This window comes from Kryptolebias marmoratus, linkage group LG16 (genome assembly GCF_001649575.2).
Source record: "Kryptolebias marmoratus isolate JLee-2015 linkage group LG16, ASM164957v2, whole genome shotgun sequence".
Lineage (NCBI taxonomy): Eukaryota > Metazoa > Chordata > Actinopteri > Cyprinodontiformes > Rivulidae > Kryptolebias > Kryptolebias marmoratus.
This window is the reverse complement of record NC_051445.1, coordinates 15,399,014-15,425,854: the sequence shown is the minus strand read 5'-3', so window position 1 is coordinate 15,425,854 and position 26,841 is coordinate 15,399,014. Positions and strand designations below refer to the sequence as shown.

General features: G+C 38.3%; 2 protein-coding genes across 4 annotated transcripts in view; one reads left to right on the top strand and one right to left on the bottom strand.

Moving 5' to 3' along the window:
• The first annotated feature begins 1,252 nt into the window (after positions 1–1,252).
• has1 (hyaluronan synthase 1) lies at positions 1,253–4,955 on the top strand. Its single transcript, XM_017439677.2, has 5 exons — positions 1,253–1,391; positions 2,110–2,800; positions 2,896–3,121; positions 3,225–3,357; positions 4,155–4,955. Exons 1-5 carry the CDS (start codon positions 1,270–1,272, stop codon positions 4,828–4,830), a joined length of 1,848 nt encoding a protein of 615 aa, XP_017295166.2. The 5' UTR covers positions 1,253–1,269; the 3' UTR covers positions 4,831–4,955.
• A 10,571-nt stretch (positions 4,956–15,526) lies between these two features.
• LOC108249993 (sperm acrosome membrane-associated protein 6) overlaps positions 15,527–26,841 on the bottom strand; it is a 42,901-nt gene continuing 31,586 nt past the window's right edge. The window contains exons 1-9 of one of the 3 annotated variants that reach the window (XM_037980442.1): positions 23,056–23,929; positions 22,392–22,478; positions 22,108–22,179; positions 21,863–21,886; positions 21,693–21,770; positions 21,090–21,193; positions 19,474–19,630; positions 18,036–18,216; positions 15,527–17,895 (exon numbers count right to left, since the gene is read on the bottom strand). In XM_037980442.1, the coding sequence (XP_037836370.1) occupies positions 17,826–17,895; positions 18,036–18,216; positions 19,474–19,630; positions 21,090–21,193; positions 21,693–21,770; positions 21,863–21,886; positions 22,108–22,179; positions 22,392–22,478; positions 23,056–23,269 (987 nt within the window). In that variant the 5' untranslated portion in view covers positions 23,270–23,929 and the 3' untranslated portion in view covers positions 15,527–17,825. Of the gene's footprint in view, positions 17,896–18,035; positions 18,217–19,473; positions 19,631–21,089; positions 21,194–21,692; positions 21,771–21,862; positions 21,887–22,107; positions 22,180–22,391; positions 22,479–23,055; positions 23,930–26,841 lie in introns of those variants that run through there. The other 2 variants (XM_025002400.2, XR_005234223.1) reach the window with 2 other exon arrangements.

The window sequence follows — 26,841 nt, the reverse complement described above, 5'->3', positions numbered from 1 at the left end:
TGAACAGTTGACTGAATGTTAGTTGCATCCAGATTTCATAAAATCCTATCCTTTTTAGAAAACTGAAAAGGTTCTGGTGTCATAGTTAAGGTTGCTCCTGAAACCACGCAAAATGAAAAGAAATTTCTGTCAATGAAATTTGAAGTTCATTGACAGAAATGTTCAAACTCTTGGGGAAAACTAGCATATGCTGTTGTTTTTTCCCTGTAAGTCACCAGTTTGGTGCACAGCCTCTGTGTGACATCAGTTTCCTGCTGTGTATTTGGGTCCGACATGAAGCAGGTTGCTGGTTCATGCCAGCCTCAGCGGTTCAGGGTGTGGACCCTTATGAGTGGTCAACAGATTTGTCTGTAAAGAAATTCCCTAGGGATGTAATCATGGTTAGGTTAGGACGGCAGTGACAGCACCACCGCAAACCAAGAAACCTTTTTTTTTTCAATTTGTTTTATTTATTTTTGTTTGAGTCAGAGTTTTGAAGCCAAAAAACCTAAACAGGATTTACTTGAACATTGTCACACCCACAGAGACAGCCACTTGACAACAAAAATGAAGAGAGAAGGAAAGCAATGCGGAGTTAAAAATAAAACCCCGGAACATTTCACTTTTTGAAAACTTTTATTCACTTCTGCAGTTTTCAATGATGGCCAGAAGAGGGCGGCATTTAGCTTGTGAACAGCCCCTCTGTGACCACAAGAGAAGTCAAAACTGTTTCTGGCACCAACTTAGAAAAACTTCCGATCCAACATCCTCAAAACCCAAATACATTTTTTTTTATCTGTGGAATAGATGCAAATCTGAGATTCCATCTTTATTTATTATTATGTTTGGGTAAATGCCTTTACAAAACAAGTAAAGTTTAAGATAGGTCTGTGGTGGGCTACGTTTATATTGAATATTTGTAATTTTTCTCTCAAATTAACAAAATAAATTTTTTATTTAAAAATAGAAAAAGTTTTGAAAGAGGTTTAATTTCTTATTTTAAAAGAAAAATATATACCAGGCAAAGTAAATACATCAGTAAGTAAACGGAACAAGTCGGGTGTTTGCATGTAATTACGCTTTAAACCCTGAAACAAGAAGTTTATTTTTTTTCTTTTTGTTTTACTGTGTGGGGCAGATTTTTTCAGAGTGTAACTACACGTTTCCATGGAAAAGGACTAAAACAAACCAGCTGTTTGCAGCATGCACTGAAAGACCACCGCCTTTCTCAGTGACGCAAGGCTGACTCAGTGTGTGTGTGTGAGTGTGTGTCTGGGTGTGAGAGTGTGTATGGGGGGTGGACTTAAAAAGCAAGCATGTGGCTCCATCTCTCCTACAACTTTAAACTTCACACCAAGTAACCAGCCAGGAATAAAAGCTGCAGATTTAAAACCAAAGAAAGCCGACATCAGGTAGGGCTGAACAACCATAACATGAGTTAATTTGTTTTTAGAAATGTATTTATTTTATTTAGACGTTAACAAATCCTGTAAATTACTCATATTGAATACAAACGTATTCAATTTTTTGTTTTATATATGTTAGAACATATATATACACATATATGTATATACAGTATATATGTGTCTATATATATATATATATATATATATATATATATATATATATATGTATATAATGATTATTATAGGTAGTATTTATTATAGGTATTATGATTTAATGTGTACTGTTTTATTCATTTTAGTTCACTGAAGACTCAGGACTGCCTAATTATTTAGAACATAGCCTCCTCTCCTGACAAATATTTGTCAAATAAAGCGTTTGCAGAAATATCTCTTGCTACCTTGAAAGGTAGTGTGGGAGTATCTGAGAGTCACACCACACAAGACTTTTATTTAAAATTTAAGAATGCAAGCGAATGTTATAAATATATATAAAAAAATACAACAGGTTGAATATGTTAAAATATCATTTTTTCTGATTCTAATTCTAATATTATCTGCATTTACCAGCTGCACAACACGCTTAAAGTTTTAAAAATTTTATCAGAGGGGATTCTTGTTACCTACTGGCACATATACAGATGTTCATGTATAGATGCCACATATTTCCTCCTGTGCATAAGCAGTTGTTCCTGCCATGCTAACCCATGCTCTCTTTTTTGTCTAGGGAACTAATGAAGTTGAAACATTACTTAAAGAAGCTGGGCTCGATAACTCGTGCCTTCCTCACCTTCCTGTTTGCGCTGCTGGTTCTGGGGGTCATGGTGTGGGCTTACGTTGCGGGCTTCCAGCTGGTGACCTCCCTGTATGGAATCATCTCCTTTGGCTTTTACGGACTCCTCCTCTCACTCCATGTGCTGGTCCAAAGCCTCTTTGCCTTTATCGAGCACCGGCGAATGAAGGCCCGCACAGACCCATGCAGCTACACGAAAACTATCGGCTTCACTATATCTGCCTACCAGGAGGACCCCATCTACCTCAAAGAGTGCCTCAACTCCATCAAGGCCCTCAAGTACCCATCGGAGCTGCTGCGTATCATCATGGTGATCGACGGGAACACTAATGATGACCTGTACATGATGGACATGTTTAAGGAGGTGTTTGCAGACGAGGATCCTGGTCTGTATGTGTGGAGGAACAACTACCACACGTGGGATCCCACCCAGGTTGAGCAGGACGAAGAAAAGGCAGCAGGAGCTGAAGCCGATTATATATTTGAAGAGGATCCTCAGAGAAAAGAGGTGGAGCACCTGATCCAGACCAGAAGGTGTGTGTGCATCATGCAGAAGTGGGGAGGCAAGCGGGAGGTGATGTACACAGCATTTAAAGCACTTGGCTCGTTGGTGGACTACATACAGGTATCTGCTCAAATTCCCAAAGCTGGTTCTTTTGTATTACATGAAATAAAACGTAAAGAATCTTCAGACAAAAACCATTTCTCTGGTTTCTTCAGGTGTGTGATTCGGACACAAAGCTGGACTCTTTAGCCACCATAGAGCTGTGCAAGGTGTTGGAGAGTGATCCTAGGTATGGAGCTGTGGGAGGAGACGTGATGATCCTCAACCTCAAAGACTCTTACATCAGCTTCATGAGCAGTCTCAGGTACTGGATGGCTTTCAACATCGAAAGATCCTGCCAGTCTTTTTTCAACTGTGTGTCCTGCATCAGCGGTCCTCTGGGTAAGAAGAATAAAACTTTGTGTTATGGGTCAATGATGCATAACTGCTCATTAAACTCAGTGTAACTAAATCTTTCTGTATTTTCTTGAATTTCGTTACATAGGTCTGTACAGGAACGACATCCTGCAGCAGTTTCTAGAGTCCTGGTACAATCAGAAGTTTTTGGGAACTCACTGCACGTTTGGGGATGACAGACATCTCACCAACCGTATGCTGAGCATGGGCTATGCCACAAAGTATGTAACAGCTCATTTCTATGGGAATGCGGAGTCAGTATTCACACTATTGCAGTGGTGTCCAATCCTGGTCCTGGAGGGCCACTGTCCGGCATGTTTCAGATGTTTCTCTGATTTGACACACCTGATTCGAATGGCTGAGTGATTACCAGTGATCTGCAGAACTCAAAGACCTGCTGAAGAGCAGGGAAACATCTAAAACATGCAGGATAGTGGCTTTCCAGGACCAGGACTGGACACCACTGCACTATTTTTTTCCTATTTTTTTGTTTCTACGTGCTATTTGACAATTTCACTCTGTACATATTTTGTGCCATTTTAGCCATTCATGTATAGATATAGTAGATATAGATATAGTATAACGTTTAGATCATTCAGAATATAGGTGTTGTGACTTTTGTTTTGTTTTTTCTAACTTTTATACTTTTCAGAACATTTAGCTTTATTTAAAAATATTTCCACACAGAAATACAATAATATCTCTTCAAATCCTTTTTGTTCTCTTTGAAATCTGATCCTGCATACTAGCTCTAGTTGTGTTTTATGATACTTTTAGATTTTAGGTAGCTTTTCATTACTTTTAGCTTCTACGCTACTTTTTGCTTCTAGGTAGTGTTATGTTTTTTTTAGCTTTTAGTTAGCCTTTTCCTCTTTGCTAGCTTCTGGTTACTTTTAGTCAGTGTTTAGCTACCTTCAGGTTTTCTTTAGTTATTAGTTTTCACAGGAATAACACAAGAAGCCTTTGACACTCCAAGAGTGAAGTTTTAATCATTTTCTGTGCTCTTTGTGTCTTTCAGATACACGGCACGCTCAAAATGCTACACGGAGACTCCTGCTCAGTTCCTCCGCTGGCTAAACCAGCAGACTCGCTGGACGAAGTCCTACTTCCGGGAGTGGCTCTACAATGCCATGTGGTGGCACAAGCATCACCTCTGGATGACCTACGAGTCCATTGTTTCGGGTGTTTTTCCTTTCTTTGTCACTGCCACCATCATCCAGCTGTTTTGGACGGGCACGCTGTGGGACATCCTCTGGATCCTCTGCTGCATTCAGCTCATCGGCCTGGTGAAGGCGGCCTACGCCTGCCTCCTGCGGCAGAACTGGGTGATGGTGTTCATGTCGCTGTACTCTTCTCTCTACATGACCAGCCTGCTGCCTGCGAAGTACTTCGCCATCCTTACGATGAACAAGAGCAGCTGGGGGACGTCAGGCAGGCGTAAGATTGTCGGTAACTACATGCCCCTCCTCCCTCTGTCGGTATGGGCTGCTGTTTTATTAGGTGGTCTTGGTTACACAATCTACAGGGAGAGTCTAAATGATTGGCTCAGTCCAGAAAAAGTACTGGAGACCCAGTTTCTTGTGTTTGGTTGTGCAGCATACTTGTGCTACTGGCTGCTGATGATGTTCCTCTACTGGGCTTGGTTCCGCAGGTTGTGTCGAAAACGCTCCCAAACGTACAATGTGAGTGTGTAGATTTAAACATCCATCCATCCATTTTCTTTACCCACTTCTCCTTTCTGGGTCACGGGGAGCTGGTGCCTATCTCTGGCCAACACTGTGCGAAAGGTGGGGGACACCCTGGATTGGCTGCAAGTCCATCACAGGGACACATAGAGACAAACATCCATTCACGCTCTCACTCACACCTAGGGACAATTTTAGAGTTACCAGTTAACCTAACGTGCATGTTTTGGGTCTGTGGGAGGAAATCGGAGTACCCGGAGTAAACCCACGTGAGCGCAGGGAGAACATGTAAGCTCCACCCAGAAAGGCCTCAGGTTGCAACCTTCTTCCTGGGAGGCGACACCTCTAACCACTGCGTGCTGTGCCCTCCCTAGATTTAAACAGCGAAGATAATTTATTTTATTTCACTCGGAGACTTGAAGACAGAGGGTAATTTATTTGAATCTTACGTTATTTATGTTTCTGTATTTTTTTCATCTCCACAAACTGAGAAGACCTGAAATACTGCTAATACTGGTTATAAGAAAAAACATCAAGAGGACTTTTAATTTAAGGGTCATATGTTTGCACATTTTAAAACAACTTTACTGAGGTTTTTGAGACCACTGCACTTCTCAGATTCGTCTTTACTGAATGTATGTGAGGATTACTTTGACAGTTAAACTATTAAGGGTTGACACAAATGTGTCACCATTTTCTTGTTTTTTTTTTTGCACTGATTCCTGAACTTCATTTCTGCAGTTTTTGCAGACTTTCTTGAAATTTGAATGCGGTTTGTGGAGTATGCTGCACTGTGAAACATGAACAAGCAGGAACAGACTCAATCTGACCAGTGCATGCAGTCATGCACTATAATATGAAACAATAAGGACAACTTCATTGAATATTTTTTTTGTTACTTTTCACAGCTGCTGCGTGTCTGTTTTGATATGTGAAGTGTGAAGATACTTTGTCGAAGCACGTGTTTTATTTCAGAGAGAAAATACAAATGCATGTGTTTTTATATTTGTTTACGTGATACAATTGTTGTGTTTTTGGAAATAATCTAAAATGTGAAAAGTATTGTGTTCTATTTGTGCAAAATAAAATATTTTTATTAAACATAGACTTCTTTGGTTTTAAAAACAAGTTTTTTAAAATTATTTAAGCAAAATACAACCTTGTGAAAGAGTCACAATATCAAAATTTAAAAAAACAAAAGTAAACTAATATATATAACTGTGTGATTTGTGGAACCTCAAATCTGAAAAAAAAACCAAACATATTCACTGTAGTGACTTGTTCTTAATAAAAACAAAAAAATAACAAAACGAACCTAAGCCACTGAGGGGCTGCTGACTGCCACTTAATTGATGCGTCGTCCATCTGGATCTAATGAATGAATACTTGAGGTTCTTATTACTATAGAGCATTTATTGATTGTGCACTCTCAGACAAGATGCAATCCTTTTAAGCTGCACACTTACAATTTTAACTGTTAAGTTAAATCAATCCAAAAACAGCTCACAAACTGACGCAACGCAATAATCAAACAAGAACTACGACAACGACAATAAAAAAACTGTGTGTTTCCACTGCAATCAGCACACCTGCAGACAGGTTACCTGTGGCTCCATTTAACCCCACATGATGCCACCCACAGTGACCTTTAGGTATTACACCAAAATAAATATAAACACAAACCCCAAACATCCATCCATCAATCCATTTTTTTTACCCGCTTCTCCATTCCGGGTTGCGGGGAGCTGGTGCCTATCAACGCCAAACATATGGCTCTAATATTCACAATCATGACAAGAAAATTCAAAATGAAGACAAGAGTTGTTTTTTTTTTAACTGACCTGAAGTATTACAGTAATATAGATTTACAGATTCTGGTTCAAAGTCCATCCAGGGTCATAAATCACAAGAAAAATTATATTTTCATATTTAGTTCAATTGAGTGTATATCTGTTACCATAAATATAAAGATAACTAAAATACTTTACTATTGATGAAACTTAGCTTAACATGATAATAAACCCTGTATGTCCAAAATAAAAGGTGAAATGCCCTAAAACAATGATTTACAAACTTTTGAGTTTCAGAAACATAAAACAATTATGTTAAAGGCTTGTGACCCCCAAATATTACTAGTTAAAGTATACAGTTTTTGCTAATAACCATTTAAAACATGAGCAAAACAACAATACAAACAGCCTTCACAACTGTGATATTTTTATTCTTTCCATTAATTTATGATTATTGTATTAATTATTTGTAATAATTAGGATGAAAAAAGGTCATTAGGAATTGTTTTACAATTAATTTAAATTCCAGAGGTCATTTGGGGACCCTCACTTGATGTTTCATGACCCACAATGGGATCCTGACCCCAACTTTTGGAGCCACTGCCCTAAAAGATGTAATTCTGACATGTTTTTTGAAGGTTGGTGAAGTCTTTGTCACATGTATAAAAACAAGCGTATTATAAGCCAACATCATTAAGGATCAGTTAGAAGAACGCATCTTAGATATGACTGCTTAATCTTATTATATGTCCCTAATGGCTTCTTAGTTTAAATGTGGACAATCCTAATAAAAGACCGCCCACATGTGTCTATCCCCCACATTTGTGGATATCCTAACCGAGCTTTTGTCAAGTCAACGAGGAAGTCTACTAAACACACCACTGAACAAAACAAGGTGAAGAACAGATGGAAAAACATTGTCATCCCTTATGTTGCTGCTGTATCTGAGAAACTCAGACAAATTTTCTCCAAAAACAACATCCTGGTACATTTCAAACCCAACAGGACTTTCAGACAGAGGTTGGTCCACCCTACAGACAAAACACCCAAACCCAAACTGAGCGGTGTGGTGTTTGAAGTTCAGTGTTCAGAACTCTAGAAACCGAACAACCTCTCCACAGACGCATGGCTCAACACAGGAGAGCCACCTCTTCTGGACAGGACTCAGCAGTTCACCTACACCTCAAGGATACGGGACACTCCTTTAAGGACCGAAATGTTCATATTTTGAACAGTGAAGACACCTATACACAAACTGAGTTGTGGGTGAAGGAAACCATCTATGTTAAAAGAGAGAAACCAATTTTAAACAGAGGAGGAGGTCTCAGATTTCAGTTTTCAAAAACCTACAATGGAGCATTAAGCTTGATCCCCAGTCAGTTTCCCTCCAATCAAGACCTTCATTCATGTAAACAGAGTGGCCCATCTGTGAGTCAGGCTAACGAGGACCCTAACTAGCCTCTACTGTGAGGAGTGAGGACAATCTGCACGTAAACCTAGCTTACAGAACATCTCAGCTTTAGAAGCTCACACTCTCTGCTTTTTTTAATTGAGAAAGCTCCTCGGATGACAGGAAACGTCTTCAGCCACAGAAAAGAAGTCCAGTTGATTTTATTTTTAATCTTATTGTGGATTAAGGAGCGACACTAACAGCTAATTCAGATCAGGGCCAGCTCAAAAGTATATTTTAATTCTCTCAAACAACAACCTCAAAAAAACTGATAAAACTTTGAATGAATGTGATATTAAGTATTTTTTTTTACTGTACATCCTGTCACTCTTGCATGAGAAAAGGGTTTTTGTTGTTCAGAAACAGATAGAGACAAATGGGACAGAGAGTTTAATTCATTTAATGCACTGTATTCTAATTGATGAGAACTAACATCACAGCCAAAGTAAAAGAACAACAACATGCTTCATAAAAAGAACGTGTACAAAATAGTAAAAAAAAAATCTATATTGAAAATAATACAAAATGGAACTACAAAAATATGTTTTATTTAAAGAAATTTCAAATTATGTGCATGGGAGGGAAAAACTAAAAACAAACCTCAGATTTCTATGAGCAACAACAACTTTTTGGTCGAAAATATAGGTATGAGAATGAGTCATCAACATAAACAAACAGAACAGAACCTTGAGGTAGAACATTATGACAGGTGCACCTGTAAATGTAACACGGTTAAAGAAACAACTCAGCAGACTGTGAAACCGATGGGCTGACTCCTCTACAGGCTGAGGTACACCACAATTTCTGGAGACCATGATTTTTTGAGCAAAACATTTTAGTATTTTGACGGGGCTGAGGGGGTCAGACTTATGCGACAGAAGTGAGAACGAGATGCAGACTTATACAAATTTGTCGGTCTCATCTGTTCTGTTTTTTAAAGTGTTTTAATAGTTGCTCCTATAGGCTCTGAATTTCCATATGAGACAGTTTATTGGTGTATGTGTGGTTTTCAGACTTGTTTTCAGGGCAGCGTTTCCAGAGAGCAGCACTCTTAAAAAAAAAATAAATCCCTGTTTACAGAACAGATGATCAAAACTGGAACACAAAAATGTTCTTTACTGCTGAAAAAAAGGGAAACTGCTCATTTTTATGAGCTTTGCAAGAACAAACAAATTTACCTTCCTGGTGTCAAAGCCAATTTTAGGTGGCCAAAAACAGAAGTTTGAACCTAATCAAATCATTTATCATTATCATTGCTGTGAATAATAGCTTCAAAAACAACTGTAGAATCTAATTTGTGTTTAGGTCTTTTCTGACATTTGGAGATCTCTCAGTTTCCTTTTTAGTTCCCATCCCTGCTGGACTCTTTTTTCCCGCCACTATGAAAAGTGGGTGGTCATGTAATTGACTGTGTCTGTGTGTGGGAGTGTGTGTTTACTTATCTGTTTGCTAGTTAAATGTCTCAAGCTTTCACAGTTCAAAACTGGAGAGCATGGTGTTCCAAGCTTTGTTTTTGTTTTTGTTTTGTTTTTTTTGTGGGGGGAACTTCTCTGCATTTGCCATGTCCAGGAGGACTGAGAATCTACACCAGCACACTTTAACAACGCTCTCAGAGAGTAATCACTTACATGTGCAACTCATTAACATTCGGAGTTAGTCTGAATCAAAATGACTGCTACAGATGATATGTCTTGGCAAACACAAAAATGGATATAATAATAATAATAAGTTATTTTACAGATATTGAGCTGAAATGCAGTGTGGTAATAGATGAAAGTCAATCACAACGCATACTCCAACCACTAACAGGTTGTACAAACCTTTTTTGTTTTAAACTTTAACTTTATGTGGGGAGCGATGCGCATTCCTACAAGCAAGAAAGTTTTTGCTCCCTAAAAATCTACTATGTGCAATTTACACAGAGGCATTTGGCCTCTGTTAGTCACTTCCTGCCAAACTAGGTTTCAAAGGTTTCACAGGGTCAACTAGACGAGCCTAATTTTGCCAAAGATCCTCCCTTAATGAGTAATGGAACACCGAGATAGAAAGGAGGAAAAGTAGCTATGACAAAGACAAACATCATTTCCCCTTTTCTGTTTTCAATTAGCTGTTCCTCCCCTGCCCCGTCTGTCTAGGGTCCTCTCCTCTGACGTCAAACGGCGTACGCGTTGAGGGGCACGTTACGAACGAGAGGCACAAGTGTTGAGTAATCTTCAGCTTCGGACTGTATCTGTCTCATTAAACTAGAGTTTTACTTACAAACTGGGGGAGTTTGTGAGACTCACAAGGTGATAATAAATCACTGTCCCCTAACAAGTCTGCTGCACTGACAGTCTGTTCAAAATGACACTGTATGGTTGGTAGTAGCAGTATATTACATCATCATGACCATTTTGATAGAAGAGTAAAGATCACAACTATAATCCAACAAGACAATAAAACAAGACTGGTGGTTTTTTTTTTTTTGGTGTGGCTCATAGTTACCATGTCCAGCCTGTTTTGGGCAAACCGTTCATCATATAGTTATTTTTGGCTTACAGAACGTGGACAGACTAAACTGAGCGCGTAAGCCAGTCTATAGGGACGGTCTTTGTCTGACAGCCTCTGGGCCAGCTGCAGTGTGAACACTCATACTGGTGGAGCAGGCATTACTTACTGGAAACTATGCAGAACACATAATTAAAAGAAATACTAGTCAGAAGCCACAACTTTTCCCAAACTTTCTGAAGTCACTGGAGCAATCGTGGCTTTGAAACGTGGAACGTCATAGCAGTTTGTGGGATGTCTCACATTTTTTTTGTGAGAGCTGTGGCAATAACTCAAATATTTTCTGAAAATATTTTTTGAATCCTGTTTGGAAGCTGTGCTAATTATTACCTCTCAGCAGATGGAATAACCACCACTCAGTAAAATTATATTTTAGTGCTTGAACAGAAAATGTTCAGACTTCTTTTCCTGTCTCTTGAAAACACATTACTTTTTATCTTAAGGGCTTTTTATTTTTTTATTTTTTTTACTGAGTGTAAGGACTTTCAGGATTATAAACTGTTAGGTTGAGGTATTTTATTTGTACCTGTAGATAAACTTGTTTTTCAGACACCCGATTACAAACAAAATGTGCCTTAAAACAGCAGACAATTTCATTTAAGAACTCAGTGAACGTGATAAAAAATCTTCTAAGGATGCCATCACTATATTCAATTTTTTTCTTATTATTACTTTTGTCAGTTTCATGTCATTTCAGTGACCTTTGCGGGTTTTTCTTTCTTTAACAAAAGGGTACGGTACAAACAAATGCACTTTTACTTTTTGTAAAAGTGACAGCAAATGCCAGCTGAAGAGCATGTTTGATATGATGAACCACCATTGACTCTCACTCATTCTCTGGGTCCTGTCTGTTTAGAAGTCCAAAACTCCAGCCCACCAAATTGTTGAATAAATTTAACTGTTCCTAAAGCCTTCTTTAGAAAATGTTGAGTTGGACCGTAATAATGTGATTTTGAAGACATTCACACATATGGTGAGTTTCATCACAAAACAAAGTACAGTACCATTATCATTATTATCTCTCACCTTTCATGGCAGTTTCATGTCATGTACTCAGTCATTTTTACAGGTACTGAGCTAAAATTTGTTGCGGTAGTCGATGTGAGTCATTCCTCATACACACTCTGAGAGCTAACAGATCATATGAAATCCTTGTTTAAAAGTTTAGCGTGAAAAGTGACAGATGAGAATCATTTTTTAAAGAAATGTTAGGTTTTATTATTATTTTTGTCAAATTCATTCTGTCTGTCTGTGAAAACAGGAAAATACTTTTGTTGTTCGTCAAACCAAAGAGCTGGTTCAGTTAAATAAACCTTACTTATAACCAGCTCATTAAGCTTTACAAACGTGAAAAGGAGTTGAAAAATGCCTCCTGGTGTTGGTATTTGTGTCCATAACTGTAACTTTGATTGAAATTCCTTGACAGGTCAAAGTGCTAACTAAGCAAAACATGTACACCTCTTACAGCTACAGAATGTTCTGAATGAAAAAGGAAGATTTATGACTCTGCCAATGGTGAAAACTATAAGAAGAGGGTTGGTGCAGCAAAAATAACTAATGAAATCAGCAGGGGAAATAAATTAGACATTACTTTACTTCCTCGCAGCTCACACTGTATTTTCTGTCTGTAGTATTATAGTGATCACTGGTTGCCGTAGCAAACAGTCAGATGAGTGGAAAACGACCAACTTTCTGCCCAATAAATGAGAAGTTGAGCTTTGAGTCACGTCTGACTATATTTAGGTATTCCACAAGAGCTTTATAAGGCCTGCAGATCCCTGCCTGCCCTCATATTGTGTTTTTCTCTACCAAGGAGACACCACTTCTCCCTGAAGAACAATCACCAAAGGCGAGTTTCAATACACTCACATACTGTATGCACTGAAGCAGACTTTAAAAGCCCAGAACATGAAGAATTTAGGCAAGACTGTTAGTCGAAAACTCGAAAACTTCAAAATAAAGAGTAATTTTTTGGTTAAAGTAGTTATAAAAAAATGAATGAATAAACATGAATGAATTAACAAATGAAAGAACAAATAAATGGACATAAAAATAATGTCTCAATGTTGTTTCAAGTTTTATGAATACAGCTGCTGTGTTGATATAAAACTACAGCACCTTTAGTATGTATATAGCCTGTAACCCTTCTTTTTTCTTGGCAGAAATATTTGTTTCTAAGGGAAAAAAACTTTCTGAGTAAAAATCTGAGGTTATCATTCATTGAATGAAAGCTGATTCAGCATTTGCATCATTGATTTCCTGGATTTTTTTGTGTGTGGGCACTATTTCTATTTTAACTGCTGTATTTCTGCTTACTTTGTGCTATTTTAGCAACTTGGATATTGAAGCATTTAGCTTGTTCAGCAGATGGGTGCTATGACTTCTGGGGTTTTGTAACGTTTATGCTTTTCAACATGTTTAACTTTATTCACAAATATCTCCCTATAGAAGTACCTAAAAAATCTCCTCATTTCCTTTAAAAACATTGTTCTTTTTCAATTCTGTGTCAGCATACTTGATTTTTTTTTTTGCCTTCTTTTGATACTTTTAGCTTTGAGCTAGCCTTTTGCCACTTTAAAGAGGACCTATTATGCTTCCTTGAAGAAGTCAGGATAGGTCTGTGAGCTGTACAAAACATGTTCATTAAATATAATACACAAAATCTCACATATTGAGATTTTACCTGATCAGTTCTGCCTGTTTTGAGCTCATTTCAGAATGAGCGGTTTTAGGGCTATGTCACTATTATGCAAATAAGCTTCTGTTGGCCACACCCCCAACTCAGTGTCCCGTCTCAAAACATAAAAACTCACTGAAGGATTAAATACTGCGGACCTGACGCGGATTTATATCGTTATTAATTCAAACTCTGAGGATTCTGACTTTGGGATGGGCACTTAGCGGGTCCGAACCGACATTTGTTGAGTCAGACAGCGGCAATCGGCGGTCAGAAACACGACTGGTCGGGATAGCAGCAATACAGACACATGTTCTATATTGGAGCCGACAACAAAACATTTTTCATTTCCAGCAGACTTGTGCAGCGGTAAAACCAGCAGAACTAAAGTGATGGTCTTCTTGTAATGAAGTGGGTGGAGCTCCACTTGGGTTGCTAAGTAACGGGGGACTGAAACGAAACAATCCTGAGTTTTTTGAAACAGGTCATTTTGCAGACACCAGAAAACATTTACTTATTTCCAAAAAACAGCTGGGTGTTGTTGTTTTTTTTGCTCTTGGACTGTTTCTAGAAGCAGTAGATACTCAAACGGAAGAACAAAAACATGCAAAAAGTGAATTTTGCATAATAGGTCCCCTTTAAACTTTTAGCTAACTTATGGCTGTTTAAAGTAGCATTTTGCTACTTTTGGCTTGTGTTCTGCTTCTTTTAGCTTTAACAACTCAAAACCATTCAACAATCACTGCATGTTTCCAAGGAGGGAGACTTTCTTTTAATAGTAAGAGTTTTTGATCAATGTTTTTTTCAGAAGTTCTGAAGTTTTTATTATTATTATTATTATCGGACTTTGGCTGCTCTTACGTTCATTTTCAGTTCTTCTGTCAGATCATGCCAATTTATTGTGTGGTGTTTGCTCTGGGTCAGCTACAGTTTAAAAGTAATGTCAGCTCTAAAAGAAAATTGACCCAGGACCTGAGAGAGACGTGTACCAAGTAGAAGGCGGGCACTTTTTAGTACCAACAGAGGAGGCCGAGCCAGAGTTGTCTGAGATCTTCTTCATGTACCTGAAACCAGTTATCCTGTGCTGGTCTGCAGTCATAAGAACAGAAGGTTCAGCTGCAGCATGTAACCCTGTTGCAGCATCCTTGTCAATAACATGTTTTTGTTAAAATGTGCCTCACGAAGGTTTTAGGAAAGTTTTAAACACAGTGTTCTGTTTCCGAAGACTCCCTGACAGTTGACCTCACTGGATCTCACGCTTCAGGACAGGTAAAACAAATTGTTCCCATACAGCTGACTGAGAAAAATAGTTCCTATCATGATAAAAGCCTTGTATGAAAGCAAATAATTAATTGACAGATGAAGCAAGGTTTGTCCATTCTTGTGCAGTAATTTTGTAATTTGAGATTTTAATACTGGATGGACCCACAGTGCACGTATTCTTTTCAAACAGCATTATTTGTTGTTTCTGTAGATTTGTTCACACAACACTGTAATACATTACTTTAATGAAGTATTCTTATTGTTTTGTGCCATGCATATACTTTATATACATTCAATCAAATCTTGTAGATATAATTATTATCACTGTTTGATAAATTACAGTAATGTATGATTACAACCAGGCTTGTTTAGTTTGTGGGACATTTAAAAAAAATGGGAAGCCTTTTCATAGCTGAGAGTGAATGAAAAAGCTGCAAGTAGGCGTTAAGTTTCAGGAAACTGAAGTTTTCTATAGAACTTTTCATTAAAGGTGTAATTAATCACCTTTTGTACTCATCACCATCTCTGTACATTAGTGTGAACTTGTTATTGTTGTAAACAATCATCAAAAATAATGTACCACAACTTAATGACAACTGCTAATGGTTGTGACCAGAAACAGTGGTGTTTGTAAAATACCTTTGTTTATCCTGACAGACAGCAAAAAGGTCTCCAAGCTGACATCACAGGCTGGAAGATGTGTTGGCATGTCAGACACGTTCAACATATGTTACATGTCACAACGCACGTCAGGGCTACTCACGCCTCTTTTTTATTCTTCCCACATAATTTACAAACTGAGCTGGACTTGGAACTTTCTTTACAAATTGAGATAGGGGAAGGTACACAATGACAAAAATCTTGACAGATCACAAGGCTGTGCTGTGATTTACAAGATTACAAGAAACCCAAAAGCAGCTGACCATGACACAGCCACTCTCAGCTGTCACATCTCTCAGACGTCAGAGTTAATCCGGCCAGGTTGTCTAAATTCAGGACAAATAGACTCAAAAACTACTTTGTTCAAGTCTCTTGAATGTTTTTATTTGTTTAAATCTGTTGTCTGATTACCGCTTTTGTGATAAAGGTTGACTGTGTTGTTACTGCGCACAGCTGAGCTTTACAAACATTTCTTGTATCATTAAAATATACAATATCATTCATTTTTCATTCATGATGTAAAGAGATAGTTCGGATATCATGAAGTAAGGTTCTGTCAAAATGTTATAAACAATATCTCACCTGTTGTAGGTACCTCTTTGAACGACCTGCAGTTTGGAGAAGTAGGTGCTAACAGGTGGAGGTGAAAACACCCCTTATATTAAAAACGTTATAGTAGTTAATGCAAACACTATTTTATAAACCTTTACAAATCCATAATCTCTGCATTAAATTTTATGATTATTTGCAAGCACAAACAGTGGCAGCTGGCTGTAGCACTGCCTGCAGAAATACTTGACAAACCTACATGTCTTTGACTTGAAATTCTATGACTTACTTGTCTCTTTATGTCAGACACATCTCAATAATGCATCTGATGTCAGGGTTTTGGAACAATGTTTTATGTTTGTGTAGCAGGAACGATCCCCTTTTTTAATGACCTCTGACCTGCACTCATCTTTCCAGCAACTGATATTGTTTGGGATAAGTTGTTTTCCGAGGCTTCACAAACTCAGAATATCTTATCTGTAGAGACAGACAGTCACCACATTTAAATGCCACTTGATAAATTTTAAAACCTTAATAATTAATTCTTTATAAACTCGTATGAGTACCAGAATCTGTTGGATTATTCTGACTGACTTTTACCATACTGCCTGGACAAAGAGACAAGCTCTCACATTTACAGATTTTGTAAAACATTTCTAGCTTTGAGTAATTAATTCTTGCATTAAAGGGGCTTGCAAAAGACTTCAATGTCACATGTTTAGCATGTTTAACGTTTTGTAATTTAAGTACTTCCCTGTGCACAGATGTTTGTTTTTAAGGATGTTGTCTTTGGCAACCACCTTTTCTTGGAGTCACGAATTTGCTGTGATATAGAGCTAAAGTGATAGCTAAGTGCAACTAAAACGTCAGACTTTTGTAAGATGACTTCATATTTTGTTCTCTGCATGCTGCTGCCTCCTAGTGGTTACTAAGTATCCAACAACATCTTTCAAAATTAAGTTGAACATTTATTTTACTTCCTTTTCTTTTAGCTCTTCCCTTTTCGCGGGTCACCACAGAGATACACTGGGTTGTGTCCCCTAGTAGCTGGTTTTGAACATTTATTTAATTTTTTGTCATTGAAGTTTAGGTCATATTTCATTTTATGGTAAAATATATAAAATTATTCCAATTTTCAGCACAGAAAGTATCCAACTGCATTATCCAGAACTTTTTAACCAGGTGTTAAGTGTAAATCAGGCCACATACAGCACAAAACAATACACACCATTGAGTGAGTTTTATTTTTTCTTTCTTTGTTAGTACAGTATTGTCTCCTGTTCTACCCGATACTGGTTATCAAATTGTTTCATGATGACAAATCAAGACTCCCTCCTTCTAAAATGTGATTTAACTTCTAGCTTGTTTAATTATAGACATAACTTGGTGGCTTTTTTGCACGCTTATTTTTTTTGTTGTTGTCCTTTATCTGATCAGATCTCATTGCTATCAGTGCTGCACCACAGATCTTGTCACCTACAATCATTAGAATAACGAAATTTGAGGCTCTTGCTTGAACACCTGATTTTAGTGTAAAGATACAGTACCAAACACTGAACTGTTTTGATGTCATATTAGCTGAAAACATGACATACTCATTCAGCTAAAGGATGATGCAGCTCTCAGGTCCTGTTTCAGGTCTTTGTTGGGATTCTTCCTATTTTTAAGACTTTAATTGCTTTTGTCTTGCATGCAAACAGCTGGGTGACAGTTACAGGTGTGTGAATAAAGTAGACTAAAAAAATACAAAGTTCCCTCTGAAACTTGGTGGGATACAAGTGCAAAGTAGGACAAAAATTAGTTAGTCTACAGAAATAGAGCCTCACATTAGAAAATATGAACTTAGAAATATTCTATTTATTGTCTGAAACAAATGTGAATTAATGTGGTTTTTTGCAGACAGTGTAGCACAGAATCATAATGAACATGTGCATCCTGTCCTCTAGTGGTGAAAATAATCAAACACAGGTTTTCAGTAAACTATGACGTAATGCTCCACAGAAGATCTAATGCTTGATGAAATGGTTTTATATGGACTACTTTAATTATGATCACAACTCCCCAAATCCTAATCTCCTTCTTCATCAGCGCCTTCATCAGGATGTCTTTGTTCTGACACTGATGTCCAGTACAGAGCCCTAAAACAGCCAAAAGACAAACAGTGACATTAAACACTAACTAAGATACACATGTGCCGTTGCGACAGGTATCTTGTATTCACAGGACAGGTGTACAATGCTGCTAATGTCTTAAATTGTGAAAATAATAGCTGTTTTACCCCAGGGAGAGGAACAGCAGCAGCAGTGAAGTGGTTAAACAGGTGGTGAGAAGAAATGGGAGGAGGAGGAGGAAGGAGCGGGGAGAAGCATCAGGCGCGGAGAGTAACTCCCCTCCTGGGAGCAGAGACAGGTCAAATATCTCCTGCAGCTCTGTGTGGCCCACCACAAGCTGGGGGGTCACTTAGAGGGACAGAGAGAGAACACCAGTGTTAGGTATGCACAACAGATCTTCACACTTTGCTGTTAAATTAGTTTGTTTCTACTTTAAAAGTGGTTGTTAAAATGATTTGATAAAAACTGGTCCGTTTTCTTAATATCATTCACCTCTAATATATTATCAGTTTTTAAATATCATTGATGAACATTCATGGACATAAAAGGTTTTAGGATTATGGATATCCACGTACTTAAAATTCTATTTGTCATCCACGTAGACAACATGTGCAGCAATCTAGTTTGTTTTGAAAGTTAATTATTCATATTTCGTTCCAGGTTTCTATTTTGCCTGTTTTAAATTCAACAAAGGGTGCAACCCTAAAAATGGGTTTATTCCAGCAACATATTGTGATTTTTTTAAATAATCAAAATATGAGCGTCTCTGAGATTCATGGTGGGAGAGGGCCCAAGTTGAGGACTTAAGGAAGAGACGTCTGATGAAACTAGGCCTTTAACTTTATATGTGTATTTTACATGCACTTTATTGTTTCATTTTGTATTTGATTTATCATTTCAGTGACTTTGGAGGTGTTTTTAGAGTGTTTCTGTGGGGAATTTTGGCCGTTCATTCTGTCGAGCATTCATTAAGTCCAGCACTGATGTTGGATGAGAAAGTCTGGCTCACAGTATCTGTTCCAGTTCATCCCACAGGTGTTCAGCGAGGTTAAGATCAGGGTTTGGTGTGGGCAGGTCAGGTTCTTCCAGTCCTTCCTTTGTGCACTGGGGTACAGTTAAGCTGGAATAGTGGCCTTCATCAAAGTGTTGCAACAAAATGGGAGGTGTAAAAATTGCCAACATGTATTGATATGCTGCACCATTACGATTGCCTATTGCTAGAGATAAGCAGCCTAGCCCAAACTCTTAACAGGTGTGACTAAATACTTTCAGCAATTATGTTTACTGAGGAAAGTAATGACCAAACAAAGAGCAGGAGTGCTGATTACTAACTTAGACCAGGTGTGAACAGAGCAGAAATCAAAACCAGCGAAGAAAAAAAGAAACAACCAAAACATTAAATGAACAAAACTCTAAAATCTAAACTTAGAGAAAGCAGAAAAACCTTATAAACAACAGACAAATAATAAAAAATCACAACACTGGGTGAAATTTCTTTTAGTTTTCTTTAAAACACACAAAAACTATGTCCAGTATATTAAATATTGTCTTCTCAAAGATAATTAAATCAACAATCAGCATAAGTCACTGTGGTGAATGTGTTACCTGAGATGTAGTAGTACAACCTGACAATAGAGCGACCTCCAGAGTAAATCTCACACTGGTAGGTGCCCTGATGCTGCAGATTGGTTGAGGGGATGGAGTAAAGCCTGTCCACCCCTGCAGTCACCTCCTTAAACTGATCCATTTCTTGGGTATTGATCTGTGGAGGAAAATTAGCAAAACTTTTGTTTATTAAGTAAAGCAGAGGTGCCTCCGGGAAAATTTCAAAGGTGGCAAGATGGAGGCTACTGATAATCTTAGGGTGGCACACAAAAACTAAAAGCCACACAGAATTTCAGGAGTTTTATTATGCTGTTGTCACATATAGGCTGTTTGAAAAATACTGAAATATAGGAGTTAGGGAATCATCTTCTGTCATTTCTATTTTTTCCATCTTCTGAAACTAGCATTCTTTGAAAGAAGGCATATTGGCTGCTGCCTCCTCTGCCGAAGTTTTAAACAAAAATCTCACAAGATCTATTAGTACTCAGAGTATGCATTGATGATGACTCTCAGCTACTACATCCAACTTTAGCTCAAAATCTGTAAAACTGAGTTACAGCCATTTTGTGTTTGCTGAGGTCCATCAGCTGTGGAAGCCATCTTGAATCAGGGTGACTCTAAAAGTTAGTCAGCTGGAGTTGTATAACCAATAATAATTACTTTCTCTAAAAGGGCGACTTTTTGCCAATTTCATGTTGAAATTAGCTCAACTGGGATGTTCAGTTGGATATATTTGTGTATTACTCAACAACCAGATTAACACAAACTGGAAACTGGAAGCGTTGGAAAAGCGTCTCCCATTATGTAAACTGTATTATAAACCTCTTGTCTTGTTTTTGCTGCTTCATGTACAACAGATGTAAAGGAGTTGTTATTCAATAAACTTTGGAAACGGGTTATAAAATATGTAAAACTCCCCCTCCAGGTATAAAACAAGACAAAATAAGACACTTCAAAAGGACATACAGGAGCAAAAATAAATATATATAAAAAGCACGCATATAGCTTTTGATTTTCTCAGTTTGTCATACTGTGTTAGAATAATAAACAAAATTCTTTACTTTATATGACTTCACAGTTACTTTTGCATCTCATAATGGTTGCTTTCTGTTCTTTTGTGTTTGCTGCGTCTCATTTTGATCAGATCGCATCTCTTTGTGGCCGTTTTGAGGCCAGATTTTGGTTGTTTCTCATCACTGCTTGCTTTCAGTCTTTGTGCTTATTTTGTCTCCTCCTATTTTGTGTCAGTGTTTTACTTAAACCATGTTCCACCTGTTGATGAGCTGATGATATTTTGTTTTCAACAATTTTGTGTGTCACTTCTTTGATCTCAGCTTTTTTGTTTTCTTTTTTATTTTCATCTCTTTGCACATTTTGTCTTGTAGTCTTTTCACATCACTTCATTTATGCCCATTTTATGCATCCTTTTTGGTTCATTTTGATCTCTCTCTCTCTCTCTCGCTCTCTCTCTCAGAATTACATTAAATTTCCAGGACTAAAATGGTGGCTCTAGATCTAGGAAAAAGAGCAGCTTAGTGTTTTCAACAAAAACCGCTGAGGTATAATTTTGGTAAATAAGTGTTGCCCCTGCATGAATCATCAGATGCTGAGGTTACCTCTTCTGCAAACCTCCAGATCACCTCAATATCACTCGGCAGGTCAAAAGGCACCTCGCACCACATTCGGCTCCTGCTGTTCTCCATAACTTCAATTTCTTCAACTGAAATATACATAAAGCCACCCACACACACACACAGAAAGACAGACAGACAGACAGACAGACACAGATAACATTCACAGGGGGCAGCGCTTGCAGTCTGAGCCTTTCTTAATGATAATACTTAAGCTCAGTCTCTGAGGAGTGCAGTAAAAGTGATGATATGCTAAAACATCGACTGAGCTGTACAGGGGTGATAGGAATACCATCGTGTGTGTGGGAGTCAGCTGTCACCTTACATAAAGAAGCCAGCGACTTAAAGAATACCTCGAGGGCTCTGTGTAAAAGATATAATGTGTGGAAATAAAACCTTTCCACCGTCTCTGTTTCAAATCCTGACTGTTTTTTTTTTTTCCTAAGAGCTTTTTGAAGGATCAAAAGCAGAGACTTCCAGGGATCAGGACTTATGGAGTGTGAAAATATAGATATTTAAGGATGTATCAAGTCCGGATTAGCACGTCTTCTTTTACATATTTGAAGACTGCAATGTACCAAACCTCACCTGGACAGTCGAGGGAGAATTCACAGGAGTCATATTGGCAGGTTATACAGTTATATACAGCACCTGAGATCTGAAAACCTGATAGAGAGCATGAAGCTAACACTGAGAAAACTGGGTTAGTTTTTATTAAAACATGAAGACAAGGAAACAAAAACCAGAAAGTCACTAACCACATGGAGGGAAACACCCAGAAACTGTGAAAAGAGAGAGAAAAAAAGACACATTTTACTCTGCTTATCTGATTTACTATAAGTAAGTCAGTTAAATCTGACTGCTTCCTTTAGTCTTCACAGAACCTGGTCATAACTAGATCATTACAGCGAGATTAAAGAGTTCAGAGGGAGCTGTAATGACCCAATATGTGCCTCACTTTAGATGAAAAGATGAAGGAAAAGAGGTAGAGACCGTGTCTCACCTCTAGGCAGTTTGGAGGCAGCTGCGATGAAATTGTCTGCGGCTGTCTGCAACCTTGTCTCATACACGCTCTCTGATAGATGAGAGGAGGAGGAGAACGAGGAGAAGGAGGAGGGGGAGGGGGAGGGGGAAGAAGACAGAAATATTTGGCTCAACGCATCTCTGTGAATTGCAAGCTTTAGGGCATCGTTTTGTTTTTTTTTACAACTCACGGTTTCTGACCTCACTTAACAATTCAGACTCATTTACTGATGCAGCTTCAGAAAAGGGGGACTGTTTAGTTACCGTCGTTCAGCTTCTGGTCAAACTCTTCAGCCAGCGGCAGAATCTCTGCATCTAGGATCTCCTTTAGGTTTTTGTCATAGCCTTCACCTGCGAAAAGGCAGAGCTATCACAAATTAAAAGCCTAGCGTTCTCTGAAGGAATGCTTATCACTCACTTTCTCAAATGCAAAGATTTTAATCACAAATCTGTTTTTCAGCTACTGTTGCATCAGATTTTAGCTCAATATCTGTAAAATTGACCAAGTTGTAGGCATTTTTTTGTTGGCTGAAGTCCATTAGGTGTAGCGGCCATCTTGAATAAGGGTTGACTCCAACTGTTAATGCCAAAGTGTTAAACAAACATCTAAAATAAGCTGTTAGAGCTTAAAGTATGAGTTGTGAATGACTCTCAGCGACTACGACACTAAATTTTACTTCAATATCTGCTACAGCTATTTTTGTGCTTGTTAAGGTTGATTAGCTGTGGGATAAATCAAAAAGTTAATCACTTCTACATGTCAATCTGACTCTATTTCTAAGAGTTTCCTTAAAATTTATCCATTGGATCATGAGATATTTTCCTAACAGACTAAAATGAACAGACAGGCTCACAAACAGAAGCTATTACATAACCTGGACATCACAGCTGTTAAAACTAAAGTGTGAAAAGACTTATTTTCCCATACCAACTCTGCCAGACTCAATCACCGTCTCATTTGTGTTGAAGATGCGGTCCAGCTTCCTGAAGCACTCATCAACGTTTCTAACGTTGTTCTCGGTCAGAACGTGGCCCCAGCACAGCCGCAGACTGTCTTCCACATCGACAAAGCACTGATAGCAGCCCAGAGAACCGCAGAACAGCAAGCTAACACATGAAAGCCACAAAACAGTTGTGCACATTTTAATTCAATACGAGCTTTAAACTCAGAAAACGGGTTTTTATTCAAACGCTGCTCTCATGGTGACCGCAGGTGCAGAACATTCTAAAGGTTCCTGCAGCAAAGGCAGCTCAGGAATCCTGAGCATGAATTTTATGTGCATATTAAAAAGAAGTGTCTAGTTTTATGAAAGTGCTCTGGTTTGAGAGGGGAGGACACCTTTCCCTCCTTTCTATTGTCTCTGGTCCCCATTTCCTGCTGCCTCAATGCACCAGTTTTACTGCAGAGCTCAGAGATGGCGTGAGCCAAGGAGGGAGGTGGTGATGGTGGTGGTGGTGGTGGTGGCGGCGGCAGGGGGGGAGAGGGACAGATGAAAAGCGAGTTAAATGCTTATGTATGTGTAGGGATAAATGGTATCGGCACAAGAACCCGAGAGAAATTTACTCTAGTAAATAAATGCCAGAGCTGAGAGGACTGCAACACACGTGCCCAGAGCCAAATGATAATGAAAAAAAGGAACAAAGGGACAACAAAATTCATTTTGGGGAGGCAGAGAAATGACACTTTCTTGCTGATGAAGTTCAGGAAATCTTAAAGTAAAGACAGGACAAATGAGGAGGGGGTAAGAGAGGACACACAAGTGACAGACGAAGGAGACGACAAGGGAGTGGGACTACAAATCAAGTCGACCGCCTCATCACATCCTGCACCTCGGTCCCTCGCTCCTGGTGCATCTCCATGGCAACCAGACAGGGTGCCTAATACACGAACTTAATATATTTCCAGTGGCAGGGTGAGCTGGGTACTAATGCATTCATCTGTCTCCACACAGACAGGCCAATCAATATCAGGCAAGAGTGTGCTCCAGGACTGCCAAAGTCTGAAAGCTAGTCAGATGGCTGGACGTGGAAAATCCCTAAATTTGTGTGTGTGTGTTTGAGTCTGGGTGGATACAAAATGTGTTCTGTTACAAGGACATTTTGACAAATATTCCCACACACAGCTCTCTCAGAGCTTTATATAATGAGATGTTTTTAATTACAAAGTAAAGAACGTCACAGGTTTTGATTCAGTGCGGAAGACGAAAGTTTTGTAGTCTTGAACCAAACTTAAAGTGATAGTTCAGCTCGTTTGAAGCGGGGTTTCTATGGAAAGGTTATAAACAATAACATTCTTACCTGTTATAGATAGCTCTTTTAAACAAACTCAGTTTGGAGACGAGTTTCTTTTTCTGACCAGATTAGACCAAGCAAGGCCAGCATTAAAGTGGATTGCTGCTGTTTCTAAACAACTCCAAATTTTAAAGCAGTTCATGCAAATACTAATTACTTATACTTTATGCTATTTTAGAAACATTTACATGGCCTATTTTGAATTAGTAGTTATTTACGTAGAAGTCTGTGTGGATTTGCAAGCATAAATACTAGCAGCAGCTAGATGTAGCACCTCTGGTGCAGTTTTGAATATCATAATATTTTGTCTGAATGTAGACTGTGATGTAAAACTGATGGCAATGTAAAAGTTTATAAGATAGAATTTGTATAAAGTGCTATGACATTTTTAGAATGGGTTCTTTTAAGACAACAGTAATCGATTTCAGACAACAACAGGTAAGATATTAACTGTTCATAACCGTTCTGCAGACTATTTTAATTGATCTAAATTACCATTTAAAGAATAACTCAGACATTGTAAAATTTGTATCTGCTTTTAGATCTCAGCACATTAAATTAACTCACACACACAGGACTGTTTTATTAACCCACTGAGGTTTCAAAAACAAAACAACAGCAACTTTTCCAGCACAAAGCTCAAAACTCCAGCTTGAGTTTTGAAGGTGACACATATGACGGGGTCACAACCCTCGGCTGCCTTCTTACTGGCCCCCAGCAGAGGCTATAACACAAAGGCAGCCAATAGGGACGGCCCCCTGGTAGCGTCTGTGCTGCAGGACAGGAGTCTCGGTCGTTTCCTTCTTGCTTCAGCCAGAAAAGTCTTAATATCTTCTGAGACTTTGCTTGCATTTAAAGCACTTTTAGGGGAAACATCATACCTTAAGAGAAAGGACAAATAACTGGGGAAAAATCAAAACATTTCTACAAAACTGTCATCTATTTAAACAAAATGTTGAAACTGAATGCAGCCCTGTTCCCGAGGACCTCACCTGTGACCTGCTTTGACCTCACAGGTTAAGGGTCTCAGGGACAGAGGGGCATACTGTAAAATTAAAATACACGGGGAGGGTGTAAAAACAAAGTCATTTGTTGCACAGAAAAAGCCCCGCGGCAAGATTTAAGAAAAAAAAAAAAGAGAAGTATTAACAAAAAGGACCGCAGAGCCGCAGCTCCGAGACAAAGACATGACCTCATCTGACATTTGGATTCTGCGGCACCAGCCGGGCTCCCCGTTCGCTGCGGATCAGAAACAAACCCGGCCGGTTTAATTAAAGCGTAAACTGCTGCAATAAACACCACATTATTTATTCCAGGCCAATCTTCTGCTTTTCATTGCAGCAATCAGATACAGCAGAGAGCACAAAGAATCTCAGCAATGCATCATGTGAATTAATTGTGGAGGAATTAATTAAAGGGAGGCGATTAGCTTGAACCTGTTGGTAAATATCATAGGCGCATTGAACGTAATTAATTGAGTTTGCATTGCCTAATTCAACTGTTTAGTGCCTTTTTTGAGCTCTGTTATCCAAGAAGCTTTAAAAAACATCAGATTAGGACACAAATTATGTAAAAAATAAATTGATTACCATGAATTCTTCATGATAGCAGAATAGATAAAATGAGCATTTATAAGGCAACAAGGAACAAAAATTGGTAAAACTTTAAAATCAAACAAATTATTTGTTTTATAGACTTGTTTCTGTAGGGACTGATTCATTTTCTACAGCTTTTGGCAACAAGAAATAAAAAGATTTTTACTCTATATACATTTTTCTTAAAGCTCTATCATCTTCATGCTTCAGAGTCAGAGAAGCAAAAAATGACAAGGATCTTATAGCTTTTACCATGTTGTCATGTAGTTTTTTTTGTTCTGTTTTGTCAGTTCAAGCATAAGAAGTCAGAAACTCAGAAATTGTCTGACTTACAAGTTCAGATAAAACTAGAGCAAAAATGAGAAGGACACAAAGAGGAAGGCGTGAATCAGGTAAAAATAAAAATAAAAAATAAAACTTGTTTCCATGTCCTGATTGTTGCGTGTATTTTCATTGACGAATCAAAGAGAATTCATTGTGTAAAAAATAGTAGAAGGCAATGCCACCCGCTGGTAGACAGACAGAACGACATGGACGGACTGGAGGAGACTGCATGTGCTCATACATGTGGAAACAAAGATAAATCTATATTTTTTTATAGCTTGCTCAGCAGGAAAACACGAGTTTTTAGTCTTTTTACACTAAATTCACATATTTAGGTGAAATGCGTCGCCATCCCCAACTGATCTGCATGTATCATGTATGTTTTTTGTCACCTGCTGTTTCACTTCATAAACTATAGGCCTCAAGATTTTGGAAATCACAAGTTTGACTTGTTTTATAAATGCCTTCGTTTTAATTGTGCGTAACAGCTGGAGCAGACCACT

Excerpts from the sequence above, each read along its gene's own strand:
- has1 (XM_017439677.2), top strand. The coding sequence starts at position 1,270 with ATGGGGGGTGGACTTAAAAAGCAAGCATGTGGCTCCATCTCTCCTACA. Across the intron at positions 1,392-2,109 it reads CCAAAGAAAGCCGACATCAG|GGAACTAATGAAGTTGAAAC; the intron begins GTAGGGCTGAAC and ends TTTTTTGTCTAG. Across the intron at positions 2,801-2,895 it reads CGTTGGTGGACTACATACAG|GTGTGTGATTCGGACACAAA; the intron begins GTATCTGCTCAA and ends TGGTTTCTTCAG.